The sequence below is a fragment of the Meleagris gallopavo genome, unplaced genomic scaffold (genome assembly GCF_000146605.3).
Source record: "Meleagris gallopavo isolate NT-WF06-2002-E0010 breed Aviagen turkey brand Nicholas breeding stock unplaced genomic scaffold, Turkey_5.1 ChrUn_random_7180001840507, whole genome shotgun sequence".
NCBI lineage: Eukaryota > Metazoa > Chordata > Aves > Galliformes > Phasianidae > Meleagris > Meleagris gallopavo.
Window position 1 is genome coordinate 1 of NW_011109953.1, and position 8821 is coordinate 8821.

Genomic DNA, 8821 nt, shown 5'->3' on the forward strand with positions numbered 1-8821 from the left:
AAAAAAAATTAAAAAAAAAAATCAATGTCTGTTCATCTGAGTCTGTTGAACAAGTATGAACTGTGATAAGCAAAGAGATGGAAGAGAAAAAAACTAGAGTTGTTCCTGCTCCAACAAATAAATGATTTTTTTATAAGCTCCGATAGAAGAAACAGAGTCCAGAAAAATAAAGAATGGCTAGAAAGTTAATTTACTTAGTTCTGCCATGAGAGGGCGAGAAATTCAAGACCTATTCTCCATCAAGAGAAGTAGATTGTTTCTGAGTTGGGTTCATCTACATTTCAGATGATTTCTTTCCTTTTGCATGTTTCAAACTTCAGGAATGATTCACAGCTGAAGACCTGCACCCAGAAAAGTAGGTTACCAAACCAAGTTACTGCTGGCTACTCTTGTCAGCTCATCACTTAACAGGCTATAAAGGGTGCTTTCCCTCTTAAACTTTATTGTCACCTCAAATGTAAAATCTTCATGATTAATAGCAACATGAAGCCCCACCAAACAAAATGGCACATATAAATTCTCAGACTTGAACAAAAATAACAAGGGGTTTCAACTACAGCTGTAAAAGTCACCAACTATTAACAATCATCCAAATTTTTTGTCATTATTAACAATGCTTGCAGAAGTAAAAATTCAAAAAGGGAATAACTTGCAACTTAATGCAGTCTGAATAGGAAATATCCCAGTAAACTGGTATTTGAAATTATTGATTTGTTTGTAGAAAATAGGAAACATTCAAGAAAATGGAAGTGATTGAGGAATGAAGTAAATAAGCAGTAGGAAGAAAAAAGGTCTACAACTAATAAAATAAATTAGGTTAGTCAGTCTAAGAAAAAGTCATAAGCCAACCTATATACAGGAGCTGAAAAAGAATTTCAGTATTGATAGAGTGAGCAGAAAGAAACATCTTCCAGAGAGAATATTTCTTTTGGCTAATTATATGTATTCAGAAAAACAAAACAACAAATAAATAAAGAGAATATCAGGCCTCACTACAGACTGATCGGTTTAGATCTCTGTACAGTATGAAGCAAATGAAGGACAGTGCTGCATTTTTGGGAACAGTAGCAAAAGCAATATAATTGACAGACATTCTGCTTCTAACTATATCACAATGCATACATCACATTAAACTGGTCTTAAAACACCCATTCATCTCTTCCTCCATTAAGGCTGTACTTGGTTTTAGACTAATTTGTTTATCTCCTTTAAAACCACTGTTTGTGAGGATCAGCTGCACAGTGGAGCTATTAGACAGGCAGTCAGGGTCCTCAGTGTATGCAACCTGACAACAATCCCAGGAAAATGTCAGATACCACATTAATATCCATTAGAAGAAAACGTTGCATTTAGATATGTACTCTTAATTTGCAATTCCTTGCTTGGTTTGATCTGCTTATTGGATATCTGGTATGGTAATGTATGTAGCTGCATATATAATACAGTTTGCTATGATGTGTGCTATGGAAAAACCCTGTCAAAATAACAGAAACATAAATGGGATAATTTAGTTGTTGGTGCTAAATAAACATTTTTAAAAGAAGGGAATATGGGAATATATTTTCCAAACAACCTCACAGATTTCTACTTTGACTAAAATAATACTGATACTTCTCTATGACATTTCATTGTTCATGGTCACATAAATTCAGTTTGTTTCTACCTCATGTATAGTTGTATAATACATCAAAATTCTGTATCTATGAATATATATAGTCTTTATTTTAATGCAAATTTATGAAGGTATATTTCACAAATCTAATGACTAAAATGCTACTGACTTCAAAAAAAATAGTGTAGTTTAATTTCAAGAGACTGTCTCAAAAGACCAATTACATGTTTAGAAAAGCTAATAACTATAATAAGAAGTTCTTCAGCATTTTTAGTCAATAATGTCCATAGGACAAAGTGAGATGTGGAAACTCTTATGCACTTGTAATAGATAGTAGAGGAAAAATTCTTCATAGTGTTTTAATATTTACCTCTAGACTTCTGACACTTTAGGTTTAATAAAAAACATAATGTTTTGTTTCTGTAGTAGCACTGGATTACCAACATATGTACACACACACAAAAAAAACATAAACACACTCTCGGTGTCAGTTATTTTACAGAGGTTTTGGGGAAGGGGTGAAAAAGGTCTATGAAACTAACCTGAATGAGCATCCAGCTGAACTGGCAGAGATAAAGGTAGTGTGTAACAGATGCAAGTGCGGAGCAGCTTTCCTCTGAGAGATGTTGGCTTAGGTAAGCAGAGGCCAGAAATGAAATCTGTAGGGAAAATATAAATATATATTGAAGTCAAACTTAATGATTTTAATACTAATGATGGGGATTGCTAGGAGAGGTGAGAGGAAATAAATTATCTTCAGTTTCAAAGTAACACACTAAATGACAGTTCCAGAGACTGAAAGAGACACCTTGGAAATTTACATTTAATATTCATACAAAAGAAATGATCTTTCAGCAGTGTCAGCCACAAAACTAGCTTTACAATTCTTGCAGACAATCTAGTATCCATTACATCCATATCTGAAAAATTATAGAGATTTACTTTTTTATCGTTGAATATTGTTCTCCAGCCTATTTACGATGCAATATTAGATAACAGTTTTCAAACTGAGGGTGGAGATTTTCCTCCGTAAAATGAGACACTACCTTCTGACTTCTGTAAGGCCAAAAATTTTATTGAGTGGTAAGAAAAATAATTTATTGATATTTTAATTTCATTGCATTTTGTGGTTTTGGTGGTTTTTTATTATTATTTGTTGTCTATTAATGTGCCTATTGTTGGCAGGACATGAGGGCTCCAATCTCCTTCAATTCACATCCATCCAGGTCTGATTGTTCCTACTCTGCATAACTACTAAAAGATAACACCCATAGATTTTTCAGAGTCTGAATCCAGAATGTGTAAGACCTGTTCAAGCTGTAATTTTCAGACAAGGTTCATTTCCAGGCTGTCCAGTAAAAGTCAACACATCAACATATGGGCAGCTGTCTCACTGGAAGCTTTGATAGTGCATCTTTCATATCTCACCATTGCTTTCTGTACAGTCTCAGAAAATCACACGGAAACTTTTAGCACCTCTATTAGCTTCCTTATCAATCCCTTAATAGAAAGAAAAAAAAAAACCTAACAAGAAGCATTTTACTGACTTACAATGCAGTGACTTTATACCCCATCAAATATTATGATAACACTGGATAAAAGAAAGTAAACCTACAAAGATAGGCTGAGGGAGCTGGGCTTGTTCAGCCTGGAGAAAAGAGGCTGCGGGGTGACCTCATTGCAGTCTTTCAGTACCTAAAGGGAGCCTGTAAACAGGAGGGGAATCAACTCTTTGAAAGGGTAGATAGCAGCAGGACAAGGGGAAATGGTTTTAAATTGAGGGAGGGAAGATTTAGGTTGGATGTCAGGGGGAAGTTCTTTACTATGAGAGTGGTGAGGTGCTGGAGCAGGCTGCCCAGAGAGATTGTGGATATCCCATCCCTAGAGGTGTTCAAGGCCAGATTGAATGGGGCCCTGGTATTAAATGGGGAGGTTGTTGGCCCTGCATGTGACAGAGGGGTTGGAGATTCATTATCCTTGAGGTCCCTTCCAACCATGGCCATTCTGTGATTCTCTGATTTTGTGATCCACTTCTACTGCTCACTAAGAACAGGTAAGGATTTAACACTCACCAAAATGATATAAATTATTTTCCACAGACAAGCCAAATGTCATAGGATAATATGCTAACGGAATAAGCAGCTAATCCATTGTGGAAAGAATAAAGGTTCTCCACCACCAACTGACTACACTGAGCTCTGCTAAACAATGTCAGCGTTAGATTTAAATCTAAAACACATCTCAGAAATGTTTAGCTCTGTCTTCTGTGATTTTTTTCTTTTTTTTAGCAGAGGAAATAATTCAACAAGCAGACTTCATTAAAGATTTACAGTGTTCACATAAAGAAATGGTTGTTTTGCCTACTGAATGCTTGCACTAAGTGGTGATTTTTCCTTTTCATTACAAAGAATATTGATATTTTGAGAAACAGCCCATTAACTTGCTGGTAGTTAGTTTGTGGGCTAATTTGTAGGCTGTGGAGACTGCTTCAAAACAGTTAGTGAGTGTAAGTTTTCAGGAGATGGGTGAAGAAAGAAGTTGAAGTACCAGAAGAGTTGGTATACACCTGGACAAAAATGGTATTGGGTAACTCACACCCAGCATCTTTACTGTCTAAATATCCTTATAAAGACAGGCTATGTATATCGACAAATACTACAGCAGATAAGTATCTCTCACGTAGACAGTGATATCGAAGGAAGAAATGGAAGAATATGAATGAACAACTAAGCAACAGCTGCAGTAAAAGCAATTGTAAGATAGATTTCATGTTCTAAAGAAAACAAATGCACTTTCAGTATTTGATGTGGAGTTCAGGAGCACTCCAGTAGAAAATGGAGTCTAACAACTGCAACATAACCAGCTGGTTGTCAGGAGGTCAATAAACAGCTTAAAACAGACTACTGTTTGCCTAGTGATGAAACAAGTGCCATTGTCTGGGGTGGGTTAAACACCCACCTAGTGCCATCCACTAGGAATATACAAAACAATTTTTTGCACCTGTGCATCACTAGCTAGCTCAAACAGTGCCAATAGTACTTTTCCTAACATTTGAATAAATGCATGTACTTACAACAAACTGAGTACAATGCACAGGAGGCGGAGCTTTATCACCTTTTGTTCTCTGAAGGTTTGTGTTTATGTCAAGAACAGATTGTCACACTGAACACAAGGAAGGGATGGAAAGAGAAGGCAGACCGAGAAAGTCGTGGGAATATGTTTTTGGCATCTTCTTGGCCAAAAGACTTTTGCATCTGCAAAGAAACTGTCACTGCAAGTTTTTTTTCCTGTGTTTCAAGAAAAATAATTTGTTTTTTTTGTTTGTTTGTTCGTTTGCTTTTTTTGTATATACATAGAAGAGGCATCTTGATATCTTAACAGTTTTCTAACAAAACAATGTTAAGTGCCCAGTTTTACAAAATGAGTATTCTTCTCATAGGCAAAACCGATGTTGATAAGGCAACAGTACAGGTGAAACAGCTACTCAACTAAGAATTCTTTGTAATTAATAGCATTAGAGAATTTCAGACTACAAACAAACAAACAAACAGAGGTTAAAGAAGCAAAAAAAACCTTACATATTTTTCTCATAGTGATTGTTAATTTGTATCTTGAACAGAAGATATTTCACTTAATTTTTAACAGCAGCGGGCCAATCATTTGTAGTGACAAACCTATTACTTAACAAGGGAAAGATGTACCATGTGCTGGAATAAATTGCTCCCTCTTGAAACAACAATAAAAAAAAAAAGTCTCCTGATAAAAATCTTCAGAGTTCTGTTTGTAGAGATTATACACTTGTAATTGTTCCTTTGCAAAATATTGTTTTGTCATGCTATTTGGTTCTATAAGGAGATTATCCACATAATGTTTCTTCCTACTACTTGTCATTTTTGACCTAAATTGATCTGAGTAGGCATAATAAGTGGCTGACGTAGCAGTCTGCTCATTTTTGTTAATTTGTATGTGATATTTCTGGATCATATTCAAAATCACTGAGCAATAACGTAACTCTCAGAATGTTGTTAACTACAAAATGAAAAACATAAAAAACAACAAAAAAAGTAATTCACTTCTGTTAAAGAGCAAAAAGATCTTTGTCAGGGTTCCTATGTGACAGTCATTTACTCAGTAAATGAACAAAAGAATACTGCAATTCCTCTGTAAGATGAAAATAATTACTCTGCAATTACATACAAGGAAATTATCATCTGAGCACTTAACCTAAGTCACCAACACCAAATTAAAAAAGGGCAAAACCAAATGATTTTAAAAACTACATTTCTGTAGTTTTCTTTCATTTTTAAGACATCTGGTTTCCAGCCTGCATGCATCTGTGGTCAGTTCATATCTTGTTATGCTGGAAGCCACTCTTAGGTTAAACAGCATTTCCTTCTCCATGCAGTTGCACTGCAATAAGTTCTGTTCCTCATGTGAAAAGCTTTGCAGCCTGCATATCAGTTTATTTCCACTCTTCTATATGAGTCCTGCTTTGGTTATTTCCAAGATTCTCATCCAGCAGTTTTCTTATCTCCCTATTTATCTTGAAAATACTTCTGATATATGGTAGTACCACTATTATCTCATTGTCATCTGGTACAGCCGGTTTTACTTCTCTTTTCCAACTGAGTACCTCTTGTCAAGGGAAAAATATTTTGCTAACAGCCCACGAGTTATGACCTTTTCCCTTTAATCTCACAAATAGAACCGTATTTCATGATTCAGCCTTCAGAGCTAGTCAGGTCTTTCTGTACTCGACCCCACTACCACATTTTCGTGTCAGTGCGTCTCTACCTGTTGCTGTCAGCACATTTTGCTGGGGCACATTGTTTTTTGTTCTGCAGACCGGTGCCCTTGGATCATTGGAATACTTTTCATTGTTCACTACTCCCACAGCTGTCTTCTTCCCATTGCTGTCTCTTCCTACATTCAACTAAATCTCATTGGACTAATCCTCTCCTATTATTATTTTACTAATTATGTGACACATCAAGTATTTTACTGCATTTATCTTATCAAAGAAAACTATCAGAATAGTCTGGCATGATCTCAGTTTAAACACAGAGGAGGGCTTATTTTCTTCCTTTATCTCTGTGTCTTTTGATAGATTTTTTTTCTAATGTCTCACGTTCTTCTGAGACTGAATTAATGGACCTGCAGTTGTCAAGATTACTCCTCCCTTTTTAATCTACTATATTTCAGTCCCATAGCAATCTGATTTGGAGGATTTGCTATAAACACTTGGTGCTAGACCTCCAGGGTCTAATTCCAGCATTTTTGACATCAGGAACAGGGACTTTTTTTGTTCCAACATAGTAATGCACTTCAGTCCTTTAGTCCTTCTCCTTCCTCAGTAACCACAGCCTTCACATCACATTATTTGCTTTTTTCACTACCCTGTCTTATTTCCAGTATAAATATTCAGAGTCAGTATCTTCTTTGAAATTGGGAAGATTTTTATTTTGCTTTTGTGAAACCATACTTAATGTATTTACATTTTTCTTCCTTACTGCACATTTTTTACCAGATATTTTAAGTTATTATATCTTTAGTTACATAACCAAAAAACTGTTAAAAAATTCACTGAAGATTTCTCTACTGACATATACTGTGATCACAAAAATATACATGACATGTTCTCTTATGTCAACTATAGATGATATGAGGAAAATAATTTTCTGAAGCTTGTCAGAATTAGTGGTGCTAGATTTTGTTTGTTAGACAATTAACACATAAAGTAATCAATCTAAACGAGAGTTTGTGTATTGTTTGAAAGTGAAAAGGGAAAGATGTGAACACTAGAGCAATCTCAGACCAACCAGGTAAACAACAGCCAGCTAAAAAGGAAGTTGGCTGAAACAAGAATATGTAAGAAGAATGAATAAGTTGAATAAAAAAGAGTAGTAATTACAGCTTACTGTAGTTAAGTGCTGAAATGCTAGCATATGATGGACTTTAAAATGAAGATACAGCATGTGATAAATGGAAAAAAATCTTATCTTTAGTTTGAACCATAAAAGTTATAAATGTAAACTGTATACGCCAGACCAGAAGGGATTGTGTTTGGGGGCAACTATCACATGTACAAAGCCCAAATTATTCATAGAATTATATAATATTCATTCATTGTATAAGCAAATTCAGAATTATGCATGGGAAGGAGTTGTGAGGGACTCTGAATAAACCTAAACGTTGATTAAATGCTTCTTAATATTTTCAGCATTCCACATATGTATTCTTTTTTCAAGTGTTGAGGAACTATACACATTTGCAATGGTACCCTTTGTAACTGAGTGATGCATATTTTCATAAACTCTACAAAAAAGCAGTTTTGAAAATATATTTCTCTGCATGTAACATTTCAAGAGTGACAAAGGCCAATAACTTCAAATAGACACTCAAAGTATCAGCATTTCCTCTTACTTCTGCATTTCAGCCTGCACTGCATCTTCCACCAATTGTTTTAAACTTGTTTGAAAGCACTTTACGATAGTTAGCAGTGTGCCATCACTTCAGAATTGTTCCACAGATATGCTGTAAAGTTATTGAATTCTGAGTGCTTTAATGGAAATATATACCTTCTTTTTTATATTTAAATTTTCCCTTAATTTTTATGACAAATTATATTGTATAATCTATTCCTGGTCAGAAAATATGCAGTGCCCAATAAAGAGGACAGAAATAATCTATGCTGAAGTCCACAAACAATACATTTACCAACATGAACCAGTCCATCTTAAGATGCTGCCCTGATTCTTCTGCCTGATAATTCAGTAAGTAATTTATGAATACCTAGGTATAGCTTATGTGGTACTAGCTACAGAACTCCTTCATAGCACTTTATGCAATTTCAGTATGTAAAGGGTAATAGTAAAATAATAAAATAGTAAAGTATAATCAACATTTGTCAAATGTTATGAATTGCTAAAAACGTTTTCATACAGGGAGTATGAATCTGATAGTAAAAAACTTTCTCTTGCATTAGAAGTGCTGAATAGGTAGCACAATGCTATGGGCTATGTGAGGTCTCAAACAGAAAGCTGTGGAGAAGAGTAACCTAAGCAGATGAAAAAAAGCAACAAACAGCAGAACGCAGAAAGCTCTGGAGCTAGGTCTGGCTGCATCTGCCAGCTCCAGGCAGTTTCACTTTCTCATCCAAGCAGGAAGCACCCCCCTGCCCCCTGCATTTCTTCTCAGATTTCCTGATGG

At 35.2% G+C, this 8821-nt stretch overlaps 1 protein-coding gene across 1 annotated transcript in view; it reads right to left on the reverse strand.

The window, feature by feature from the left end:
- Positions 1 to 2112: 2112 nt before the first annotated feature.
- LOC104915660 (adhesion G-protein coupled receptor V1-like) overlaps positions 2113 to 8821 on the reverse strand; it is a gene marked incomplete at both ends in the record, with an annotated part of 72226 nt that continues 65517 nt past the window's right edge. Inside the window, one exon of the mRNA XM_031557521.1 lies at positions 2113 to 2271. Coding sequence (XP_031413381.1) covers positions 2113 to 2271 — 159 coding nt within the window. The remainder of the gene's footprint in view (positions 2272 to 8821) is intronic.